Source organism: Lytechinus variegatus, chromosome 2 (genome assembly GCF_018143015.1).
Source record: "Lytechinus variegatus isolate NC3 chromosome 2, Lvar_3.0, whole genome shotgun sequence".
In the NCBI taxonomy this organism is placed as follows: domain Eukaryota; kingdom Metazoa; phylum Echinodermata; class Echinoidea; order Temnopleuroida; family Toxopneustidae; genus Lytechinus; species Lytechinus variegatus.
In genome coordinates this window covers 18,631,752-18,658,964 of record NC_054741.1, presented here as the reverse complement: position 1 = coordinate 18,658,964, position 27,213 = coordinate 18,631,752, and the positions used below count along the sequence as shown (strand labels likewise).

Sequence of the window (27,213 nt, the reverse complement as noted above, 5' to 3'; positions counted from 1 at the left end):
ATTTTTTTCATTTCCATGTTTTTGACGCCGCCGCCGTCGGAAGAGCGGCGCCTATAGTCTCACTCTGCTATGCAGGTGAGACAAAAATTGATGTCTGAAAAAGAAAAATGTATTACATGAATTAAGAGTGCTGTCTTTATGTCATTGGATGGATAATCTTTTGCATTCGTCGTGCAATTAAGCATTTTCTACATCCGTGAATTTCCCCAATTTTAGTATTAGCATGAAATTTATCATGTCATTGGTTCTATTCTAATGTCAATCATTTTTTACCCAATATTTTGCATATAATTTAGATTGAAGTGAGCCTTATAAGTTAAACTAACAAAGATTCGTGTAAAGATGCGCTTGTGTTGCAAAGTATTAAAAACCTACATTGTAATTTCCAACTGATATCAGGCCAGATATTACATTGCATTTTTCAAAGAGGAATATTTAGCAATTTAAATAGCAAATGTTTTAGCGTATGTATCATGGACATTCAGGAAGCGGTAGCATTTGTATCCGTATATCAAACATGTCCCTATATTGTATATGATTTTGATACATGACGGAGACACGCAGACGCGGACCCAGGATTTCGTAGGGGGGGGGGGGCAAATTTGACCTGATTTTGGCGCCCCTGTGTACTTTTCGAAAAATGGCGCCCCGGCCCTCCCCGTCAGGCAGACATGGCTTAAATGCATGTTGAATTATATTATTTCATAGCCACATGAAAAAGGGGCATGTTGACCACTTCTTTTAATGATGTGTTCATGATGAAAAAAATCAATGAATATATGGAATATCATATTTTAATAAGGAATTAATGCGAGCGCGAACAATTTTCTGTTTTCTGTTTTAAACATTGGGGGTTTCAATTTCATTTAACTTCTCATTGTCACGGCCCTGTTAAGGAACCAGTAAATAAAAGGAGATCTTAGGACAAGAGATCAAATAATAGACTTTTAAGACTTAGAATTTAATTTGGGTACATTTAATTCAATTAAAATTCAGTTCTTTGATGTCACATACTCAGTGAAATTCCATTATCAATAAATTAACCATATCAAATTATACAATGAATTTCTTTTTGGCCAAATTGATCTGAAATGAAATCTAAATAAATCAACCAAACACTCACTCAATCAAGCACATTCATACAAGGGGAAAACCTGAAAAAGTTCAAGGATGGGCTCGATGTACATGTGGCATGCCAAAACACAACAGTCCAACGATATCGATGTCACGCATGTGCAATGTCCTGATCGGTCCTGATCCACCGACGCGACGACTCCTCGACGATTCTGTAGCGTCCCACCGGAGACAGCGCCCTCTGACGTCTACGTTGCGTGTATCGGTGAATGCTTCGACTATCCTTCTGACGTCATACTATCATCAGTTTTAAACCCCAAGTAAAACTCTGTTTGAAAGAATAATTCAAATTTTCATCTAGAAATCTTATTTGAAATCCGTTTTAATTTACCGAATGCCCTCTGAGCACATCCACTCGCATTCATACACATACACACCAATCCTATCTCTGATTAGGAAAAAGAGGAAAATGTTGATAACAGGAATGCAATAAAATTCAATTATTACTTGGGTCATAATAGATCAGTTTTCACACTATTACATTTCCAAAAAAGCTATTTAACCATAAGCGAGACTTTCTATCATGCTTGTATAATAAGTATTAATAGATGAATGATTCAGAACCTCTAAATACACATTATTTTCTGATAAGCAATAAATAAAGATTTCAATGAACGCTTACCACCGCACGTGAGTTTTCCAAGCAAAAGAAATGTATTGGAACTGAAGTGTAGGTTTAGTTGTGTCATCTTCGACAACAGAAATTAGCAAACACTGGCTTCAAACAAGAAAACATAAACCATCTTAGCTTTCCTTAAGCTTGCTGGCAAGAACTGAAACAGAACATTTCCGAATAAACACAAGAAACGTAATGACGGGTTCCTAACCAAACGCACGTAGCCTTGCCCGATCTAACGCGACGGGTGTGGCTCGTGACCTTTACCCCAAACTCATTTGCGTAATTTATGTTACCACGGGCAAGCGGTCATAAAGAATAGAGTGATCACCTATTACAACAGATCGCTCGCTGCAAAGAACTCGCTTTCACAGCTTTACTAAATTAATCAAATCCTTGAAAATTATTCTAGCTCCTTAAACTAAATTAGGAATATAAATCACAAAATATTAATTTTTAATTTCCACTTGTGACACTCATCAATAAGTAGACCCAACTAGAATAGTGTGAACGGGAGCTGTGATTACTCTACAAGTTGTTTTAGAATAACCCTAAATAATCTTATTGAAAAACTATGGGAAATAATGCAATTTCGAAGGCAATCGACTACATGGCTCATCAGTGTCGTAGCTGGGATTTATTCAGCAGGGGCACACGGTGGTGAAAATTTGTAGGGGGCACCAAGAATAATTTTTTTTTGGGGGGGCACAGACCGAAGTAAAAAAAATCATAGATTTATTCTAAAAAAATCATAGATTTATTCTAAAAAAAAAACACGATATATCTCACAAGGCCTAAATAAATAATGTGAACGCGAATCGCGATCTGACATTTCACCTTTTTCTAACGAGCTGAACATTTTTATAATGAAATGAAAAAATATATTTTCAGTTGTCAGGTTAGAATAATTTAGAATAAGTTAGAATAAATTTTGATATTCTAACCAGACAACTGTTAACTTTATGCATGTTTTAGAATAAACAAATAGTTGTGTATCCAGTAAAACGATTGCGAGGCGCGAGCTGGATTATTTTCCCCATTTGAAAATTGACATTTTAAGCACGTTTTTAGATAAAGAACAATTTGTGTATCTCAATGAAAGATTGATGCAAGCCCAAAGCGCAAGCTGAAATCTTATTTTACTGGTAAACTCGGCATTCCTCGTGGAAAATTCCGAGACGATTAAGAACAGTTTGAACGCCTCTGGCAGTCTCGCCTGCATTACACGATTCGATATGGCAGCAGCGCTGACTTTGAAAACAGCTGCTATAGAATAATTATTCACAAAAGAAAACTCTCATATGATAATTAAATACTATGTCCAGTGACCCAACATGACCTTGACCATGATCATGTGACCTAAGACACGTGCAAAGCATGCTTGATTACCCTTATGTCCAAGTTTCATGAACTAGGTCTATATAGGCCTACTTTTTAAAGTGATCATTTCACTTTGTTCTGATTTTAAAAATTCTAATTTTGTTTCTTGAAAATGGGCTAAACATTAGGCTTATAGTGTAAAAATGATGACATTTCAAAAACTTTACCTTGGTTAAGATTTCAATGTTGATGACGCCGCCGCCGTCGTCGAAAAAGCGGTGCCTATTATGCGCGGATCCATGGGGGCCGAGGGGGCCTTGCTCCCCCTTTCGGCTAAAAAAAAGGAGAAGAGAGGGAAAGAAAGAGAAAAACGGGAAGAGGGGAAAGAAAAGAAGAAAAAGAAGAAAGGAAGAGGGGGAAGAAGGGAAGAAAAAAGAGAGAGGAAAAGGGGGAAAGAAAAGAGGAAAGGAGAGAGGGGGAAAGGAAAAGGAAAGAGGAAGAAGGAGGAAAGAAGAAAAGAGAAAGGGGAAAGAAGAAGAGAAAAAGAGAGAGGAAAGGGGGAAAGAAGAGAAGAAAAAGGGAAGAGGGGGAAGGAAGGGAAGGAAAAGGGAGAGGAAAAGGGGAAAGAAAGAGAAGGAAAAAGAGAGGGAAAGGAAAAGTAGAAAAAAGATAGGGAGGGGAAGAGGGGAAAGGAAGAGAAGAAAGAGAGAGAGAGGAAAAAGAGAAAAGAAAACGAGAAAAAGAGGAACAGAAGAAAAGGGAGGAGGAGAAAGGGGTCGCCAATTTTCCGAAAAGTACACAGGGGCGCCATAATCAGGTCGAATTTGGCCCCCCTCACTACGAAATCTTGGATCCGTGCATTCATAATAGTCTCGCTCTGCTATGCAGGCGCGGCAATATACCATTCGTAGCGTTATTGACGACGGGAGGGACACAGGCCTATCTGTTGCCAACAGGATATGGAAAAAAGGGCTATCTTCTAGGCAATCCTGTGTTACGATTATCTTCGCAATCACGGGCGCAATCACGGCTTTTATGATGACGATGTCTCACTTCGTTGGCACACGGCCAGCAATATAGTGCAGTATGGTGTGTAATCCCGTATGATTTTTTTTTTCCAAAATAGATTTTTTTTGTTGTTTTGGCTTCAATAGGGTCCCTTAAGATAAACAAGTGGAATGCCTCTGGCGGTCTCACCTGCATCACGCGATTCAATATAGCAGCAGTGCTGACTTTGAAAACTACTACATATATAACTCGCACAAGATGTTCAGTGATACTTTGTTACTCGTATTTCCACGTTTTATGAACTAGACCAATACACTTACAGAGATATGATGGTAATTCAACAAAAAAAAGACCAACATGGCCAAAGTTCATTGACCTCACATGACCTTTGACCTTGATCATGTGACCTGAAACTCGCACACCGGGATGTGCAGTGATACTTGATTACTCTTATGTCCAAGTTTCATGAATCAGATCCATAAACTTTCAAAGTTATGATGGTAATTCAACAGATACCCCAAATTCGGCCAAAGTTCATTGACCCTGAATGACCTTAGACCTTAATCATGTGACCTTAGCTTGCGCAGGATGTTCCTTCTTCTGAACCTTCTGAAGTTTGCACCGGCAGGGCAGTAGACTGCAAATCGCCAGCGCGCTGCTCTAAAACTTTCTGTTGATGTTTTGTTTTTATATAAGGATTCAAGTCATTCCAAGCTCTGATTGTTCTTGGAAAGAATGAGTTTTTGTCTCGCCTGCATAGCAGAGTGAGACTGAAGGCGCCGCTTTTCCGACGGCGGCGGCGTCAACATCAAATCTTAACCTAAGGTTAAGTTTTTGAAATGACATCATAACTTAGAAAGTATATGGACCTAGTTCATGAAACTTGGCCATAAGGTTAATCAAGTATTACTAAACATCCTATTAGAGTTTCCTGTCACATGACCAAGGTCAAAGGTCATTTAGGGTCAATGAACTTAGACCATGTTGGGGGAATCAACATCAAAATCTTAACCTGAGGTTAAGTTTTTGGAATGTCATCATAACTTAGAAAATATATGGACCTAGTTCATGAAACTTGGACATAAGGTTAATCAAGTATCATCACACATCCTGCATGAGTTTCACGTCACATGACCAAGGTCAAAGGTCATTTAGGGTCAATGAACTTTGGCCGATTTGGGGGTATCTGTTGAATTACAATCAAAACTTTAAAAGTTTTGGATCTGATTCATAAAACTTGAACATAATAGTAATCAAGTATCACTGAACATCCTGTGCAAGTTTCAGGTCACATGATCAAGGTCAAAGGTCATTTAGGGTCAATGAACTTTGGCCGAATTGGGGGTATTTGTTGAATTACCATCATAACTTTGGAAGTTTGTTGGTCTAGTTCATAAAACTTGGACATAAGAGTAATCAAGTATCACTGAACATCCTGTGCGCATTTTAGGTCACATGACCAAGGTCAAAGGTCAATGAACTATGGCCCTAATGGGGGTATCTGTTGAATTACCATCATAACTTTGCAAGTTTTTTTATCTGACATATGAATCTTGGACATAAGAGTAATCAAGTATCACTGAATATCCTGTGCAAGTTTCAGGTCACATGATCAAGGTCAAAGGTCATGTGAGATCAATGAACTTTGGCCGCATTGGGGGTATTTGTTGAATTACCATCTCTGTAAGTGTATTGGTCTAATTCATAAAACATGGAAATAAGAGTAACCAAGTATCACTGAACATCTTGTGTGAGTTATATTAGTTTTCAAAGTCAGCACTGCTGCTATGTCGAATTGCGTGATGCAGGTGAGACTGCCAGAGGCATTCCACTTGTTATCAGATATGATTGTGTTTTTTGCTGGGACCGAACTTTATCGTCACCATCCGAGAGACGTTGGTGGCCGAGCAATGCACTGAGGATAACCCCTTACTCAAGTCCAGATCGGGGGAACTTTTCTGTTTGGCGTCCGAACAGTTATCGGCTGACAGACGACCCGCCGATTCCTGGGCGGCCTCCCACCGGCCACCTGTTTATATTTAAGTAGGCCTATAATCGCCCGACTGATCTTGAATTCGCTGCAAGATCATCAACTGATCTCTGAGCATCCAGCGGTCGACCAATGACCACTCGACAGCCTTTGGTCCAACAATTTTTGACGAAATCGTTCGACGGCGACCGCTCAATATTTATTATGGCGGCGCCCGGCCGGACGGTGACCCCCGGGCACTGATACCCTTTTTACACAGGCTAAAATTTCCTTAACCCCGTACTATAGGTGGGGCTAAATTGCCATTTAGCCCCACCTATAGTCATGATAGTACGGGGTTAAGCTTAGCCCACTTTCTTTTTACACAGCTCTTTTGCGAAGTGGGCTAACCCCACCTTGAGTACGGGATTATTTGGCCCTCCAAGAAAGCAGGGTTATCCCAGCAATTGCGGTGCTAAGAGCGATAGTACGGGGTTAAGATCGCTAGTGTAAAACGAAAGTGGGCTAAGCTTAACCCCGTACTATAGGTGGGGCTAAATAGCAATTTAGCCCCACCTATAGTACGGGGTTAAGGAAATTTTAGCGTGTGTAAAAAGTGTACGAGTGAAGTACTTGTACTACGAATGATCGACAAAAACCACTAATCCGGGGTTAGCGAGTTTCGTGTGTAAAAAGCAAGCATTCCTTATCCGGGGTTAGCAATAACAATTTGGCATGTGTGAAAAGGAAAAAAATAGTACGGGGTTAAGGATAGTACGGGGTTAGCGATAGTCCGGGGTTAAGAAAATCCTGTGTAAAAAGGGTATGAGCGTATTTAGGGCGGCGAGGGAAGAGTGAGCAGGCGCCGCCAGAATTTTGACTCCGCACTAAATTTCTAGCGGCGCCAGAGCGATGCCCCAAAATCAGTGGTGCCCGGACGTCTGCCGCTTGGTGCCTGGGCGAAATAGGCTAAAAACACGCCGATCGGTCGCCGAGCAAGCTAATTGGGAGTTGTGACCGAAGCTTAACCAGGGCTAGAACCTCGAACCTCTGTATCAGTATGTAACTTCCCTACATACATGACGTACGGAGCTTGGACAGTAGGAGCACATGCAGCGCAACGCCATGTTACTTGCGATATTATACTTTGTAAATGTTGTTCAAATGTGTCATTCTTTCAATCAGAAACAGCTAGTGCGATATCGGAGGGAGGAGCACATTCAACATCAACGATACCTATAGCATCCCAATCGGTTGGCAATCACCCTGCAGAGTATCCTAGTTGTAGTTCTTCTTCTGAAACAAGGTAATAAGTAATAACGATAGATTAATGTATTGAGAAATAAACACCCAGGATAAGCAAAGCTTAAAGGACAAGTCCATCCTTAAAACTACTTCATTTGAATAAAAAAGAGAAAAATCCAACAAGCATAACACTGAAAATTTAATCAAAATCGGATGTAAAATAAGAAAGTTATGGCATTTTTAAGTTTCGCTTAATTAAAAAAATAGGTATATGCACACCCTGGTCGGTATGCAAATGAGGAGACTGATGACATCATCCACTTTCAACTCAATATTTCTTTTGTATCTTACAAATATGAAATACTCTAATTTTCTCATCATTGTCAAGTAAAACAATGATTAATTCCTCCCTGAACATATGGAAATAGCTTTGTTTAATACTATATGGTTCAGTAAAGGTGGTACTTATTTTCAAATTTGTAAAAAAATGAAACATTGTATAATTCAAACAAAAAAAACATAAGAAATAGTGAGGGTCATCATCGACTGTCTCATTTGCATGTCACTGAGCTGAGCATAACACTGTTTTGTGAAAAAGAAGCGAAACTTTAAATGTCGTAACTTTCTCTTGTTTTACATCCGATTTTGATGAAATCTTTAGCATTATGCTACTTTGATTTTCTCTATTTTTTGAAATAATTATTTTTTCTGGGGTGGATTTGATTTTGACTTTTAGTGAAAGAGAATATTGTGATATCTTGATTTGATTCAAGCATGTAGGGAAGGCGCGTGCGGTATGCGCTCATATTCAAAGTGAAGTAACAAAAGCAATTTCAACTTGAATTCCAATATCCATCATCATAAATTATCAAAAGCGAAACGTAATATAAATTAAACAAACTCAATATCGAATAAGGAAAGTTAACATACAAATACTTACTCTCCAGATAGTATATATAATCTTCAATTTCATTTCTAGCTAATGTGATTTGGTAGCCCAAATATGTCAGGGATATGAAAATGTCCTTGGCAGGATAAATTATGAAAATCTGTTTCTCGTGTTTGTTTATTCTTATGTATATAACACCTTTTTCGGAAACATGAAATGGGCTAAAAATTTCATGTTATAATCTCTGTCTATAGCTTTCTGTTATACATGCATTACACTTGTTAAAGGACCCATCTTGGAGGAAAAAGATAATACTGCCGAGAGAGGGCGCTATAAAGTGCGTATCAAAAAAAAAACTTTGAAAAAGCCCGGGGAATAAAAAAAGATATACGTCAAGTGGGTAATTTTTCACGAATATTATTTGGGTTTGGGTCTCATCTATCCAATGAAAGTAAAAGTTTAGACAGAATATTACACTTTAGTGAGCACTGTCCATTTTTGTGAAGCTCGCAGAAATCTGCACTTTTTGGTTATTGAAATAACAAGGATACATTCAAGCATTTTGTAACAATCTTGCCACCCAAATTAATTTTTCAACACCTAGTAACAGGGGCCACGGAAGCGGAAGCCCTCCCCCTCTTGTTTTCCAAAACCGTGTACGAAAAAGGTAAAAATGATTGTAATTTTTTTGCATGGTCAGCCCCCCTCCCCCCTTGAAAACCGTTCCGCGGCCCCTGAGTAAGCTTAACCTTTATGGGTCTGAGGACATAGCTGAATCTATAAAAAAAGGTTAATGACATCTCCAGCATTTTTCACTAAGTTTGTTTCATTTAATGTGAGTTTACATTTCATTTGTCATTTAATACTTGTTTCAACACACTTTTTCCAAGCTTGACAATGATTACCAAAATGAAAATCAAGCCTATAAAATAAGCCATTTCATGTAAACCACAGCTCAGTGTATCGTTGTGGGGAGGGGTGCAGTGGTACTCTTTTAAGTGTTTTGGGCAAAGAAACAAGTTGAAAAAAAGGTAAAAGATATCTTCAAATCAATTTTACTAGCTAAATTCCATGTGTTAATGATTAAGGTCTACTTTTATTCATATATCTGTTTCAAAGTTCTGCGCAAATCATTTTTTTACTAACTTTTCAAAAGTAAGTGGTGCTCATTCAAGCGGAAATATTCTTCGACACTTATATCGTCATTTGATGTAGAAAAAAATCTCCAGGATATTACAAATGTGTAAGTTAACATGATTTTTTTTCTAAGTGTAAACTTTTTATTGATACGCACCGTATATCTAAACATATTTGAATTCTTTAATCTGAAATTCTGAAGTCGAAATAATATTCTGCCTGGTATAAGAATACCGTATATAAGTTGATGCTTGATTATCTTTATATAATAATTTGAACCTTGGCAGAGGAATAAATCCATTTGGTTGATTAAGAACTGTACTTATAAAGGCGTTTGCAAATAATCAGGTAACGATCACTACAGTCGTTTTATCATCGTTGAACATCACCACCATCACTATCATCTTCATGATTTCTTCATGATTTTAAAAGTTTACTTCATATATTTTATGTAGAGAGAAAAGGCGAAGAGACGAGAATGATTTCGATGACATTCTGAGGGAGATTGCAAGGAAGTTGGTCAAAAGCAGCGATATTGATTATCTAGGCGGTAAACTTGGCTTTAAACCAGGAGATATAAAACGCTACATAGATGCTAACACGGATGCAGATTACATGGGTACGCTGGATATGCTCCGTACATGGAGGAGAGGAACAAATCGATCAAAAGAACGTGAACTGTTGAAGAAAGCCCTTATAGACATCGGGTACATTAGTCTAGCAGGCAAGTTACTAGGAAATGGGGGGCAGGAGGGCAGTCAACCCCCTAATCAAAAGAAAATAAAGCTGAAATAAATCACAAGATAGGAGAGGAAGACGTTGAAAGTAAGGAAATATAATTTGAAAAGAATATAATTATGTAATTATACCAAAGGCCTATCTTTTTTTTTTGCCGCGCGCATTGAGCGAGTGGATTTTGGATGTATACTCTTAGGTTTCATTACGCAAGCTGAAAATTTGTTATATTTAGATCAGAAAAAGAGACATCTTAAGGACTGATTTTAAGAATTATAAAAAACATTCATATCTCACCAATCCACTAATGCGAACGTAAGCACGGACAGGAAATGCGTTATATGCAGACCTTAAAATGGGGAAATTATTTTAAGTAGTCATGAAAAAGAATTATATGTCACTACATAAACAATAATACCTCGAAGCGCGAGGAAATATATTTGGTTATACTGACTTGAAAACAGGATGCTCTCTTACAACAGGATTATATCTCATGAAACAGACAATGCGAGCAACACATAGGCCCTGTTTAAATTATGATTATCGACAAATATCGGTACCGATTACCGACGTCCGACCACTATGAGGTATTGTAGAGGTAGAGTTCCCCATTTCCCTCGGTCACATTTTCTTTCGTCAAACCAAAAGGCAGATCCAGCTTTCATCAATAGAAAATATTTTCATTCACATCCCCGTCGCTGCAGCCAAAATCTGAATTTATTTTTCTTATTTTGTGAAGGGATAATCCCTAACTAAATTTTCATTCTTCGAAACAAGATAAGGTATTCCATGTGACCTGAATATAAACTACCATGCAAGCGCGAAGCGCGAGCTCAAATTTGGGATATTTAAATTAAGCTTTTGTAATTATGAACTAGATAATGATATCCAAAGGGTAATAATATCCCATTAATTTGGAAGCACATAGAGACGTTATCCATCATTTGTTATGCGCTATACAAGAACTGTCTTTTATTATTATTAGATGGGTAGCTAACTAAACGATCCATACGAGCGCGAAGCGCTGACATTTTTAATAAACTCGCCTGCAAAAATACCCGTTAAAGACTTAGCGCAGTGATCCATGAATAGGGTACATATCTCACCAATTAAAAAAAATGCAAACTCGTAGCGCGAGCTAATTTGCTTATATCCTTTTTTTTTTACCTATGGAAAAATATAATATATTGTGTATACCTCAATTTATATCGTTTGTATAAATTTTATCTGCAAATATCATTGTTATTATTTTCGACCACTTTACTTTTTTTCTGTTGAAAATGAAATAAAACAAATTGAGTTGAAAGAAAATTGAATAGAAATCAAAGAAATCAACGCAAAGGGAAAATTAGTCAAAGTGATTGCACAAAAATTGTAAAAGAAATGCAAATAAACAAATCCCCCGCAAATAATGGATTGAATGTACTTTCTGGCAGGTAGCTGGTGACTTAGTTGTCAATGCCTTTAATGCTACTTTGGATTATAAAGAATTACCGTCTTCTCAGAAACGAGCAATAATCACTTTAATACATAAGGAAGGTAAAGATCCAATTTTTATCAATAACTACCATATCTTTACTCAATGTAAACTATAAAATCCTCACGAAGATACTTTCAAAAATAATAAAAACTGTTTCAAGCTATGTCGTATCAGTCGACCAAGTTGGATATATGAATAATAGAATCAATGATGAAAACTGTCAGAAACATCAGTGATATGGTTTTTCGTACGTCATCATATAATAAACCCGTGTATTTATTAGCAATATACTTTCGACTCAATTATCTTCAAAAAAGGATTTCAGTCGTCTTATGGTTTTGGACCAGTGTTTTATAAATGGATTAAAATACTTAACACTAATGGAACTAATGTTGCAACGCATGCCATGAATGAATCGGCTCCCTGAAATTAGAGATCAACACTTAACAAATTATGACAAGACAAAATGTTAGGCTAGGCTTATAGCCTTGGCTAGGGCAGTAACTTAATTTCAAATCTGGACCTGTCTAATGCCTGCAGCCGACTATTGCCATGGTTAGCTGAAGAGGGTGCACTTAAATCAGATTCTTATTCTAAGTGTATGGGACTAGATAAAAATGATTTATCAGTAATTCATGATATATTTCCAGACACTAGTATAGAATGGAAAGTTAAATTTAGAAAGCATGCTATAATTGAAGATCTAAAAATAGAATTTATTTTCGGCAAAAACTTTTCAAATTTGAATCGGTTTCTTCCAAACTATTGTACAGGGAATGTAAAAAAAAGATGCCGGAGGTTCCAGTAGCTTTTCATAATTTAGAAGTAACGTATAAAATGTCCATACATGGAATTGAACAGGAATTTTATTGTTCTTGAATAAGCACATTAAGAGAATTTTAATTTAAGTTATTATATTATATTACTACTTGAACCACCATTTATACATATTTATTTCTTAATCAAAATTAATGCTCATTCAGGGTAGAAAACCACTAAACATATTTTTCACATTTTTCGAATGTGAAAAGGTGGAATTTTTTGGAATCAATGTAGTAATCTGTTTAATCTCCCAATTCTTAAGAACTTAAATTGGAAAGAAATTTGTGTTGGTTTAGAAGAGATAACAGATGTTAAGCAATTAGTAAATGCAAGAGGAAAATGCAAGCTTCCAACAGCGTTGGAAATACGAGATGGTGTGCTGAAAAGCAAATAAGTTGAAGAGAAAATTGCGATCGAGCGAAATACACTAACGCGACACTTAAAAAAAAAAATCGGGATCCTTGTTTTCAGTTAACAAACCCGAAGAACTTAGTCATGCGTACTCTGTTTAACGAGTTAAAGATAATCTATCTAAGAACAAAGTTGAAATCAAGTGGGAAAATTATCTTGGTCTCGATAGAAACGAAGTTGACTGGTCTTCTATATTATAGCACGAATTATGCATTACATTTTTATTATTTTAATTATACGAATTATTGTATTACAATGTTGTTGACATTGGGAGCAGCTACGATTTATGTACTACATTTTGTTCTTATGTTTAAAGTGTTATGTTATTTGATGCAAATGTCAAAAGGTTGAACAAAGTTGAAATCAAGTGGGAAAATTATCTTGGTCTAGATAGAAACGAGGTTGACTGGTCTGCTATGCATAAGAATAATTCTAGATACACAATAGATTCCCAACTGAAGTCATTTTATTTCAGAATCTTTTATAATACGATAGCCCTTAATTCGTTTTTATTCAAAATTGGAAGAACCGACTCTCCTCTTTTCCATTTTTGTAAGATGGTTCCTGAGTCCCAATTTGGAATAAACTTTTATTTTAATAATCACAAGATTAACGAGACAACCGTGTATCTGAATGCCAGCTATTTGTTCGGTGTTGACATTGGGAGCCGGCACGATTTATGTATTACATTTTTGTTCTTATGTTTAAAGATTTATATTATTTGATGCAAATGTCAAAATGTTGACCGAATGTTGAACAAAGTTGAAATCAAATGGGAAAATTTTCTTGGTCTCGATAGAAACGAGGTTGACCGGTCTTCTATATTATAGCACGAATTATGTATTACATTTGTATTATTTTAATTATACGAATTATTGTATTACAATGGTGTTGATATTGGGAGCAGCCACGATTTATGTATTACATTTTGTTCTTATGTTTAAAGTTTTATATTATTTGATACAAATGTCAAAATGTTGACCGAATGTTGAACAAAGTTGAAATCAAATGGGAAAATTATCTTGGTCTCGATAGAAACGAGGTTGACTGGTCTTCTATATTATAGCACGAATTATGTATTACATTTGTATTATTTTAATTATACGAATTATTGTATTACAATGGTGTTGATATTGGGAGCATGCACGATTTATGTATTACATTTTGTTCTTATGTTTAAAGTTTTATATTATTTGATACAAATGTCAAAATGTTGACCAAATGTTGACCGAATGTTGAACAAAGTTGAAATCAAGTGGGAAAATTATCTTGGTCTCGATAGAAACGAAGTTGACTGGTCTTCTATATTATAGCACGAATTATGTATTACATTTGTATTATTTTAATTATACGAATTGTTGTATTACAATGTTGTTGACATTGGGAGCAGCCACGATTTATGTACATTTTGTTCTTATGTTTAAAGTTTTATATTATTTGATGCAAATGTCAAAATGTTGACCAAATGTTGACCGAATGTTGAACAAAGTTGAAATCAAGTGGGAAAATTATCTTGGTCTCGATAGAAACAAAGTTGACTGGTCTTCTATATTATAGCACGAATTATGTATTACATTTGTATTACTTTAATTATACGATTTAGTGTATTACTATGGTGTTGATATTGGTAGCAGCCACGATTTATGTATTACATTTTGTTTTTATGTTTAAAGTTTTATATTATTTGATACAATTGTCAAAATGTTGACCGAATGTTGAACAAAGTTGAAATCAAATGGGAAAATTATTGTAGGGTTGAAGAAAATTATGTTATGAGTTGAAAATAAAATGAAGTTCTAAATCATCAAACTGAAGGAGAATAAGTAAAACTGAGACGCAAATAAAGAGAACTTAAACCGAAGGAGTGTGGTTATACAGTGCTATATTTGCTGGGCTTCCTTGCCTCAGTAAAACTCATACAAAATTAGCATATATTTAAATTACACAAAATCAACCAATGAAAATAAAGAGAATGGAGAAGCCAAATGAAAGTGGAAAAGTCCAATTCATAAAAATAACCAATAAGAGATATAGGATGGAGATGAATAAGATGTTGGGATGATTACATAATAAGAATGTTGAACAAAAGAATCAGATGTGGGAATGTAATGAATGAACACATCTGAATAGGAAAGGAATGACAGGAGAAGCAGGTTGAAAGTCAAATGTAAATGGATGACAACAGAAGCATCAGGAATGTAAACAAAGCTGAACTAAATACCAAAGCTTGAACTGTAAATAACTAAACTATTAAAGGAAACCAATTGTCAAAATAACAGTCCTACATTATCTTGGTCTCGATAGAAACGAAGTTGACTGGTCTTCTATATTATAGCACGAATTATGTATTACATTTGTATTATTTTAATTACACGAATTATTGTATTACAATGGTGTTGATATTGGGAGCATGCACGATTTATGTATTACATTTTGTTCTTATGTTTAAAGTTTTATATTATTTGATACAAATGTCAAAATGTTGACCAAATGTTGACCGAATGTTGAACAAAGTTGAAATCAAGTGGGAAAATTATCTTGGTCTCGATAGAAACGAGGTTGACTGGTCTTCTATATTATAGCACGAATTATGTATTACATTTGTATTATTTTAATTATACAAATTATTGTATTACAATGTTGTTGACATTGGGAGCAGCCACGATTTATGTACTACATTTTGTTCTTATGTTTAAAGTTTTATATTATTTGATGCAAATCTTGATCTTGATAGAAACGAGGTTGACTGGTCTTCTATATTATAGCACGAATTATGTATTACATTTGTATTATTTTAATTATACGAATTATTGTATTACAATGGTGTTGATATTGGGAGCATGCACGATTTATGTATTACATTTTGTTCTTATGTTTAAAGTTTTATATTATTTGATACAAATGTCAAAATGTTGACCAAATGTTGACCGAATGTTGAACAAAGTTGAAATCAAGTGGGAAAATTATCTTGGTCTCGATAGAAACGAAGTTGACTGGTCTTCTATATTATAGCACGAATTATGTATTACATTTGTATTATTTTAATTACACGAATTATTGTATTACAATGGTGATGATATTGGGAGCATGCACGATTTATGTATTACATTTTTGTTCTTATGTTTAAAGTTTTATATTATTCGATGCAAATGTCAAAATGTTGACATTGATTTCCAATCTCTCGACACTCTTGTTAAATGAAACAGAAAATTGAATATAAGATGAAATGACATCATAACTTAGAAAGTATATGGACCTAGTTCATGAAACTTGGCCATAAGGTTAACCAAGTATTACTAATCATCCTATTAAAGTTTCATGTCACATGACCAAGGTCAAAGGTCATTTAGGGTCAATGAACTTAGACCATGTTGGAGGAATCAACATTGAAATCTTAACCTGAGGTTAAGTTTTTGAAATGTCATCATAACTTAGAAAATATATGGACCTAGTTCATGAAACTTGGACATAAGGTTAATCAAGTATCACTGAACATCCTGCATGAGTTTCACGTCACATGACCAAGGTCAAAGGTCATTTAGGGTCAATGAACTTTGCCCGAATTGGGGATATCTGTTGAATTCCCATCATAACTTTGAAAGTTTATGGATCTGATTCATGAAACTTGGACATAATAGTAATCAAGCATCACTGAATATTTTGTGCAAGTTTCAGGTCTCATTATTAAGGTCAAAGGTCATTTAGGGTCAATGAACTTTGGCCAAATCGGGGGTATCTGTTGAATTACCATCATAACTTTGAAAGTTTATTAGTCTAGTTCATTAAACTTGGACATATGAGTAATCAAATATCACTGAACATCCTGTGCGCGTTTCAGGTCACATGACCAAGGTCAAAGGTCAATGAACTTTGGCCGAAGTGGGTGTATCAGTTGAATTACCATCAAAACTTTGAAAGTTTATGGATCTGATTCATGAAACTTGTACATAAGAGTAATCAGGTATCACTGAACATCCTGTGCGAGTTTCAGGTCACATGATCAAGGTCAAAGGTCATGTAAGGTCAATGAACTTAGGCCGAATTGGGGTTTTTTGTTGAATAACCATCATATCTCTGTAAGTTTATTGGTCTAGTTCATAAAAAGTGGACATAAGAGTAACCATGTATCACTGAACATCTTGTGCGAGTTAGAGTAGTATTCAAAGTCAGCACTGCTGCTATATTGAACCGCGTGATGCAGGTGAGACGGCCAGAGGCATTCGACTTGTTACGTTTTTAAACACATTTTTGGAAAAAAATGGACGGCTGAAGCCCAATAATAACCCCCGCTCCCGTGGCCCCTGCATTATTCCTACTTTGTAATAAGGAAGACATTGTTCATAAAATGGGGTAGGTTTCTCCACTGCACATGCTTCCATTGCGAGGACAGAATCAGCGTTTTCAAACGTCGATTCAAAACGCCGATCGTAAACGTGGTTCTGGGAGTGCTGTTTATGCTTATAAGCCCCCTCACGCCTGACCGAATGTAGGCGGACGAAGGGTGACGAATTGGAAAATAAACCGCGAATTCAACGAAAATTTCCGTCAAAATCATGCGAGCAGTAACTATTGTCAAATTTTATCAACGAACGGCAAGCGAAGGATAAATATGACATGCAAAGGATATCGATTTTTCGGTTCACAAAGTCATGTTTGAGAAAATTGCTGCCGAAGGCAAGCGATGGGTTGATATAACCCAATAAGGTGAAGGAACAGTGAGCATGCGATTAGAAACGAAGACGAGGGAATAGATCAGGCAATCTTGTTCGTTGTGTCATCGTGTTGCTTCTTTACGGGTTCTTTCGAGATCGGTCCACTTTGGCAAAAGCGCGAAGAGGGACTATGCGCGACAAAAACACACGAACGATAAACGAACGTATACCGCAGACTAAATAAGAGATGCGAATTCAAACAGATGACCAACGATTTTTCAATTCGTCGGGAAATTTAAACATCAGAATTTCCGCGCGAAATTGAATAATCGCAGCTGTAATTTACAAGATGTACGAACCCAAACACTAAGGGTAAATATGATTTACTATCAGTTACCATTAAAAACGATTAAAAAAATGCCTTTACGCCAGACATCGCAAGGCATATTTCAGGCAATTCAGTTAGGTGTGAGGGGGCCTATAACTTTTCAGAGGCGAAATCACGATCTCCAGCTACATTGGGCGCGCCCTTTTTCGAAAGTTTTTTTTTCCGAGTGTTGTTATGGGGAAGGTACGTCGACTGTTATACAAACATCGAACAATATTTGATATTTTAGTCATTAGCCTACATGGAGCTTCTTGATATAGCCACATAATTTCCACCATGGTGAGGATAATAGTAAGAAAAAATAAAGAATATTAAAGTGATTGGTTAACATTGGTTTGACTCTTAACAAATCTGAGCTAGAAGGTCACACCTGTTACCTGTGTCTGTGATATGTTACAAAAATGAAGCCCAGAAAAAATTACGTTCAAAAATAATTATTTAGTGCTTCAAAAATTGAAATGTAAAGATGGAAACACCATCTTAATTTCATCCCATACACTTCTGTGTACTTATGCGTCTATAAGACGCCTATTTACAAAATCGGGGTTTGCCTTGTAGTTTTAACTTTTTATTCTCAATAATGGTTGTTTTCAGGGTTTATTAGTTCTAGTACATGCACTTGTACACATGTGTCATCTTGGTTTGAGAATTTTTTTTAATCGGCTGCTCACAAAGTTAAACAATACCTTTAAGTATACAAAATAATAGAATATCTATTGTTTATGCTACTGGGCATCTGGCGATATTTCCTCATTATATTTTATGTTCCAGGTTTTTTGTTGTAAATCCCTCAACATTCATCGTGATGACAAATTGGAAGAGTAATACTTGTAATAGTACTACACATGCAAAACAAGGGAGATGAGAGGTAATTCCGTGGAGGTAACATGCGACCATGAAGCAATGCGACTGTATTTCCCGCGGATTTTCATCTCACCGGAAGCATGTAACAAAATGACTGATACACCGGTTAAGACTTGGAAAATGTAAATTAAATTATTATAAGTATAAAATGTAATCAACATGAAAATGGTCTATGTTCCCATTGTCTGGTTCCTGAGACGATAGAACATTTTTACTACAATGTAAGACATATGAAAGAGAAAGAAGAAATATGCAAAGAAGCCTGAAATTAAACAAGCCAATATCAGATCTAGCAACATTATTGGGAAGAAATGCAGATTATAAAGTCATCCTGAATTATTTATTTATTCACACATATTTAAACAGGTTCACAAAATCAGAGATAAAATTACTGTTTTTGGTCCTGGTGTATAAAAAACATGATAAAATGGTGATTACAATAAATGAGGCATATATCGAAAAAACCGGGTGAGACATAAAAATATTATCGTAATATAAAACCATGGAAACACTATTGATCACCTTAGTATTAATGGTAAAAAAATAGATAGGCCTACATGAAAGAAGGGTAAGTATACGTATAACCTTATCAACCACAATTATGTACAAAAAAGAAATTAGAATAAGAATATTCCATTGATCTCTCTCCATCTCTTTCTCTCTATTCCTTTTGTTCTGATGATTAGTGATGTAATAATTCTTACACTACTAAAATTGAGCTTCGACCTAGCTTCTTATAAAAGTTTGCATACTATGAAGTACAAAAACGCACATGGTGGAGGTAACTAATCATAATTATTGCACCTCGCTATATGACAGGTCAGACTAGCCTAACGCCGAGGACATTGAAGCGGGAATTAATCAACTAACTCGGAAAACGACCTGGCGCAGATAATCTACTATAACTCCAACACCAACCAACCTAATGACGTCATTTAAACACGTATACGGTCGTGGTTCTGTCTCCCCAGAAAGCGATTCTGGTCAAACGACGTTTACAAACGCACCATTTTTTAAGTTTACGATCGGCGTTTTGAAACAGCGTTTAATGAAAGTAAGCATGGACGCAACCGTGTTTTGGACTAATCACGTTTAGAAACGCTGATTCTGGCCAGAAAAGTAGAAGCATAAACATGGCCTTAGTTTACTCGCAAAAGCAAGGAGGACTTTCCGTGCACTGGCTGAGACTCCGCCTGGCTAAGCTGGTTCTGGTCAGGCGGTGCGCATGTTGTCGGTGTGCGAAACCCCGGCGAAACCGCAGGCAGTGTAGCCTCTTGTCGAGGCCCTGTCGGCTGCTTTCCGAGCGAATGATCCCTCGCTTCGCTCGGGAAGCAGCCGCCAGGGCCTCGACAAGAGGCTACAGGCAGTGGGGAAGTATATTCCTAAAAGGGAGACAATAATCCAGTTTTGTAAATATTGTATAGTGTTTCGTGTCGTCTTGTGTTGTCCTTTTTCGTTTTCTGATTTTTTTTCTTACTTAAAAATAGTAATCGATTATGTTTTTTTTTTCTCTATGTAAATATGTTTACACACAAAAAATATCATTAGTGCAGTTTCGGCACAGCTGTTTTTGCATCGGTGCCGAAATATGATTTAAATCCAATGTTGATTACTTAGTGTAAGACAGAGATATATACATCTCTTTGGTGTAAGACAATACATTTCTGAATACCTTATACGTACATGCATGCTTGTGAATCATTGGGGTTCTAAAAATTCGAGTCAATGAGGTATGAGCATTTTGAATATAGCCACCTCTATAATTCTATTGCAACTGATTTTGCTGATGCATTGTCCGTTACTATCTCTCTCTCTCTCTTCTTTTTTTCTTTATTTCTGTCCCCGTCTTCCTTTGTTATACATGTAATATAGCGTTCTGTTCGAATTACACCTTCCCACTTCTTAACGTTTGTACATGCTTCATCGATCAACATGTTATTTCTTAATATTTTTCTATTTTTCCCCTTTTTTATCTTTTTATGATTGTGTTATGTGATCGTCGATTGGTTGAAATTTTTAGCTTATATTTCATCTTTGAATATTGTACTTTGCCCGTTTGTTTACTGTACACTGGATTTTTCAGTCTTTGGACTGTTGCCGGTTTTCTTGATTGAATAAATACCATATTACTACTACTAATAAAAAAAGAAAGAATATTCAGGAGGGGGATGCAAATGCATCATGTCCTCACACTTCTGGCGCCATTGACAGGCCATAGTTTGCATGTGTTTTTATTATTATCACTTTATTCTAATTAATTATCGATTTTTTAAGAATGGGGAAGGGAGGGTGTTGCCGGTTTTAAGTTTTAGTAGGCCCGTCGGATGTGCCGCTGTAGATTGCCTCTATTGTGTTTTGCTGTTATTTTTTCTTTCCTTTTTGTACGTTACTTGTTGATGTTTGCTTTTTTTTAGGTTGTTTGTATGTTTCGGTGTTTGGTCCATTATTTTAAACAAGTGCACACCTAAACGGGATTCTAACAGAAACTTATCAAACTTCACAAGCGCACTACACAAACTCCACTTAGTCAAATTGAACAAAATTTTGCCACAGGCTATCTTCAATAACCTTTACTAAGCAATGAAGAGATTGGTTTGATAAGAGGCTGTAGCCCCTCAAATCAATTGGTTCCAGAATCGAAAGTCACAAAAGTTTTAGGGCCTTTTCACACGTGAATCTTGAATCATCATTGTATTGATGATCGCAATTAGTCTTTAGAATCATTGGACCTTTCACACGCTCATTCGAAAACTGTGATTTGAATTCGAATTCCCGAGCGAAGGCGGTGTGTCCTTGTCCTTGGTGACTTGTCAATCAAAGCACTGCATCGATGCGATGAGTGCATTACAAATGTGTTATCTACGGAAGTGCTTGAGAGGACACGTAAGCTCCGCCCCCAAAAGAAGTTTTGGAGGTCAAGACTTTCACACTTAAAATTCGTACCGTAATTTGAATGACACTTAACTGGAATTCACCTGCGGAGTAGATTGTGATTAGCGTTCGTGATTCTAGTTTGGTTTCACACGTGCCGAATATTCGTCATTAGCCTTATTTTTCACTGGAATCATAAATCAAATTACATTTTTTTTACCGTGTGAAAAGGCGGTTAGTTTCAGGGCCTTTTTACACGATAATCTTGAATCATCATTGTGATGATGATGATTGCAATTCGTCTTTAGAATCATTGTACCATTTACACATTCACTCGAAAACTGATTTGAATTCGAATTTCTGAGCGAAGGCGGTATCGTGTCCTTGGTGACTTGTCAATCAAACCGAATCAAACCCAATCAAAGCATGCATTGCAAAAAAAAAACTACGACGAGTGCATGACAATGTATTATCTACGGAAGTGCTTGAAAGGTCACGTGAGCACCACCCCTCAAAAGATGTGTTGGAGGTCAACCCTTTCAGACGTAAAATTCGTACCGTATTTTGAGTGAAACTTGGCTGGAATTCACCTCCAGAGTAGAATTTGAATTCGTAATTGTGATTAGCGTTCGTGATTCGAGTTTGGTTTCATGCTAAATATTCGTCATTAGAATTATTTTTTTCACTCGAATTATCATTCAAATTACGATTTTGGTACCGTGTGAAAGGGCGGTCAGTCTCGACCAAATGGTCATTCTTTGCTTGACTGCTATTGACATGATTGAGTCCATTCATGCATTATGTTTTTTTAAATCTAAATAGGTGTGTTTAAAATGTTAATTTTAACTTCATGTGAATAAATTAAATATGCCGATGGTCATACTGTGAACATAAACTGGCAAGTTTGTGGTTTAATCCCATCTCATTTTCATTAGTCTTTCTTTTGTCCGGAACAAATTGATTTGAGGGGCTGCAGCCTCTTCTTTTTTAAACCAATCTCTTAATGTTTGGCATGTGCTTAGTAAAGATTGTTGAAGGTAGCCTGTGTCAAAATTTTGTTCATTTTGACTGAGTGGAATATGTGCTTGTAAAGTTATTGCTTTTGGAACCCAGTTTAGTTACCAATCATGCGTAGGCTATATAATAGCAGTTCCATTTATTTGAATACAAGATAAAAGAGCAATGTCGATTGAATGCCTTGCTCACGGGCATAGGTGCCGCGGCCAGGAATCGAACCCCAGACTTTCCATGTATAGTTAGGCGCCTTAGACCACTCGGCTGCGGCACCTCCAAATTGTTCCACTGTTGCTGTTTATGTTTTCACGACTTGTGTATGGTGTGGGGTTTCCTGTCCTTCAGGTTTATATATTTTATTTGATTTAATTAATTCAGTACACAGGGTAGAACACAATATATGAGTTATTACAAAGCAGTTCGATGTAAAATATCATAATTAACGATATTTGCTTATATTCTTACAGACACTTCTTTTTTTATCAAGTCAAATGAATGATGAAACAACTATGTATATTTTATTTGTATAATGCTACTCGAAAAAGAAAAAAAAAATGATATTGTGTTGATTTATTGCATGAATTCTATAAATAGCAACTTAAAAAATCTGACAAAGATAGTGGAACTCAAAGATTGAGCAACACCAAGGTACATGGAGCAGTACATGACCTTCTTTATCTTATTGAAACTATTAATACAGAACTAGCTAAAGCCTCCACGTGATTCAGAAGTAACAAGTCATCATTAATTTTAAAAAAGACAAATTATAATAGTTTAGAAATCAACGCTCTAATATTGATATTCAGCCTCTCGATATTTTTGGTGATTATGAACATCAATCAGAAAGAAACCACAAAGTTTTTAGGTATTGTTGCTTCTGTATCACGTGGAGTCGGTTTATTACACAGTGCGTATCAAAAAAAGTTTGAAATAGTTATGCGAATAAAAGTAGACCTTAATTATGAAGAACACATGGATTTAGCTATTGTGAAATTGATTTGAAGATATCTTTTATTTGTTTAAACTGGTTTCCTTGCCCAAAACACTTTGAAGAGCACAGTGCGCCCCACCCCACTCCCCCACACACCGAGGCCATCGTGACGATATTTGTTTTACACTGAGCTGTACTGGGTTTACATAAAATGGCTTAGGCTTGATTTTCATTTAGTTAATCATTGTCAAGCTTGGAAAACCAAGTATTAAATGAAAAATGAAATGTAAACCCACTTTAAATAATAAAAACTTAGTGAAAAATTGTTGGAGATGTCTGATATAAACTTTCATTCAGATTCAGTATGTCCTTAGATCCAGCTGGCACAAAAAGGGTAATGGTTGTGCTTACTGTGTTGAAATTTCAAATTGGGCGGTAAAATTGTGGCAAAATGCTTGAATGTACCCGATTCATTTCAATTGACTAAAAGTGTAAGGGAAATATTTCGCAGGGTAAGTTTGATTTCGCCCTTTACCCTTGACACAGCATGAAAACGAGCAATTCTGCGCAAACAGATTTCTGCGAGCTTTTCAAAGATGGACAGTTCTCACTAAAATGTAATATTCTGTCAAAACCTTTACTTTCATTGGATAATTGAGACCCAAACTCAAGAATATATATGAAAAAATTACCTACATGTTGTATATTATTTAATTCCCAGGGCTTTTTCAAAGTGCAAACTTTTCTTTTTGATACGCAGTGTATAAGGTCAAATCATTTATTCCTCGCCAAACATTATTTACTATATATAATTCTACCATACTGCCTTATATTTCATATTGTAATATTGTATGACTTGTCAAAAAACAAAAATAAACTCTTTATTTCTTCTTCAGAAAAAAGTTATTCGTATTATTTTGTACAAACTCAGACTATCGATCTCATTCAAACCCATTGTTCCATAAGCTGAGTACGCTAACCAGGTTACACTTCGTAATTCCGAAGGTTCTTTATTCCGAAGGTTCGTAATTCCGAAACACGTAAATTGCCTATACCTCGATATTCGTTAATCCGAAAACGAAAAAGGGTTCGTTAATCCGAACATTTGTGGCGTTATTCCGACGGTTCGTTATTCCGAAGGTTCGATAATCCGAAAACGAAATAAGGTTCGTTGTTCCGAAGGTTCGATAATCCGAAAACGAAATAGGGTTCGTTGTTCCGAAGGTTCGTTAATCCGAAAACGAAATAAGGTTCGTTTTTCCGAAGGTTCGATAATCCGAAAACGAAATAAGGTTCGTTTTTCCGAAGGTTCGATAATCCGAAAACGAAATAAGGTTCGTTTTTCCGAAGGTTCGTTAATCCGAAAACGAAATAAGGTTCGTTAATCTGAAAACGAAATAAGGTTCGTTAATCCGAAAACGAAATAAGGTTCGTTAATCCGAAAACAAAATAAGGTTCGTTAATCCGAAAAATGAAAACCGGGAAGGCAGAGGCAAGGGGGCCGGGGGTGGACACTTGTCGTTCAATTGTTATGAGGATGGGAAGGCAAGGGCGGCCAAACGAATTTTCGTTTGGGGGGTAAAGCCAAAAAATGAAACTCATACGTCAAAATGGGCACTTTGGTGATATTTTCACCTTAAGATTATCAAAAAAAACTTTTTTGAAATGACTTCTTATTATGGCAAAATGTATATTTAGCCTTTATTTCTCGGGAGAGAGTATAATGAGCGAGCGGCTTGGTAAAAAAAATCAAATGTGAAGTTGTAAAACTCGTTTTGGGGGTCAATTATTCTTTAAATGGCATTATTGCGAGGTGTTGCGAGCGTGAATCACAAGCTAAAACTTAAGGGTATTTCAATAAAAATGGAAATAAGCAGATTTCTGCTGTCACTAAAAATATGTACATCTAACTAAAGAATTAACACGAGCGCAATACGCGAGCTTAAACATACTGACCAGAAAAGGAATCTTAAAGAAAGAATTTAGTGACTTCTTTAGGATACATATTTCACCAATCGAATAACTGAGAGTGCGAAGCGCAAGCTGAAAATTTGTAATATTCCAGCCTGAAAACTTTACTTTAAAAAAAGTATTTTATTTCGAAAACATGAAAAACAGCATATTTATTTTTGAAAAAAGATCTTTCCCATTTTTGGAAAAATATGCATTTCCCTGTTTTTTATTTCATTTTTGGGGTGCAAGTGCCCCCTGCCTCCCTCCCGGCGGATCCAACTTTTGTCAAATGGGGGGGGGAGCAATTTTTTTCGGCCATATTTTCCTCGATCGGCAGCTTAAAGTTGATTTTTGTTTGTTTTTTGAAAGGGTAGTCCTAACAGTCAATAATTAGCTTTATACTTATGAAATAAAGTAAATATGTAATAACATGATAAACCCTTTTTGAATAATGCGAGCGCGAGCTATATTTTTTTTAATATGATGGGCAATATGTTTGTGATCTTCAAAACGAGATGCCTATGTAACTAGATAATAACTGCGAGCAAGAAGCGCGAACAGAAATTTTAAATATAAGCTCTGACCTGATCTAAAGGGGACATTTTAAGAACTTTTTGCAGTTAGCCATGAAGACGATGCGTGTTTCAACCAGTGGCGGCGGAACGTATTTTCCTTTGGGGGAGCCAAAAAAGGGGCCAATAGGGGCATTTTGGTGCAAACGGATATTTTCGCCATAAGATTATCATCTGTGTAAAGAGGTTGTGTGTTTTGTAGTAATTAAGTTGAGCAAAAAAAATTAAGTGATCTCTGATTGGTAAGTTATATATTACGTTTCATTTCAGTCTGCGAGCGTAGCGAGCAAGCGGTTTTTGGGAAAATGTAAAATTCGCCTATTTGGTCAATTACTGTTAAAAGGGCATCCTTGTGAGATGTTGCCAGCGAATCACGTGCTCAAACTTTTGGAAATTTCATGTAGGCCTAAAATGATAAAAATTATATTATTTACCCAGGGAAGCCACTTCAGTTCTGAAAACTGTTCTCCCAGCTATTATTATTATTATCCGTGTTTGTTACCAAAATGAACAATTTCCTTTTTCGGAAATACGAATATTATTCAATTTTCGGATTAACGAACCTTATTTCGTTTTCGGATTAACGAACCTTCGGAATTACGAACCTTATTTTGTTTTCGGATTAACGAACCTTCGGAATTACGAACCTTATTTCGTTTTCGGATTAACGAACCTTCGGAATTACGAACCTTATTTCGTTTTCGGATTGACGAACCTTCGGAATTACGAACCTTATTTCGTTTTCGGATTGACGAACCTTCGGAATTACGAACCTTCGGAAATACGAACCTTCGGAAATACGAACCTTCGGAATAACCGAACCTTCGGAATTACGAATGTATGCGCGCTAACCATACATGTCATTCATTATCTTCAAATTGCTCCTTTTTGTACAGATTCCAAATCCGCGAACTTCCAGACAACCTTTTAAAAATGTTCCGTTTCAATATTACATAATTATATTCACATTTACCCATTCCGAACCTCTACAAATATTCATTTAGAAAACCCAAGAACAGTTCATGCCTATAGATCTATTCGACATGTTTAGAACCCTCTTTCTTTTTATATTCGATCGTGGGGATCGTGCCCAACGAAAAATCCCTTTAACCCTAAATAGACTGGGCTATTTCGATGCCTAAGAAGACGGGGGGGGGGAGGGGGGCTGATTCAGCCCCCCCCCCCTTATGATCTCGGCCGTC

The 27,213-nt window shown here is 36.2% G+C and overlaps 1 protein-coding gene across 1 annotated transcript in view; it reads left to right on the top strand.

The window, feature by feature from the left end:
* LOC121409675 overlaps nt 1-10,113 on the top strand; it is an 88,335-nt gene extending 78,222 nt beyond the window's left edge. The window contains exons 8-9 of the mRNA XM_041601584.1: nt 7,233-7,353; nt 9,774-10,113. Of these exons, the coding sequence (XP_041457518.1) occupies nt 7,233-7,353; nt 9,774-10,113 (461 nt within the window). The remainder of the gene's footprint in view (nt 1-7,232; nt 7,354-9,773) is intronic.
* Nucleotides 10,114-27,213: the final 17,100 nt, after the last annotated feature.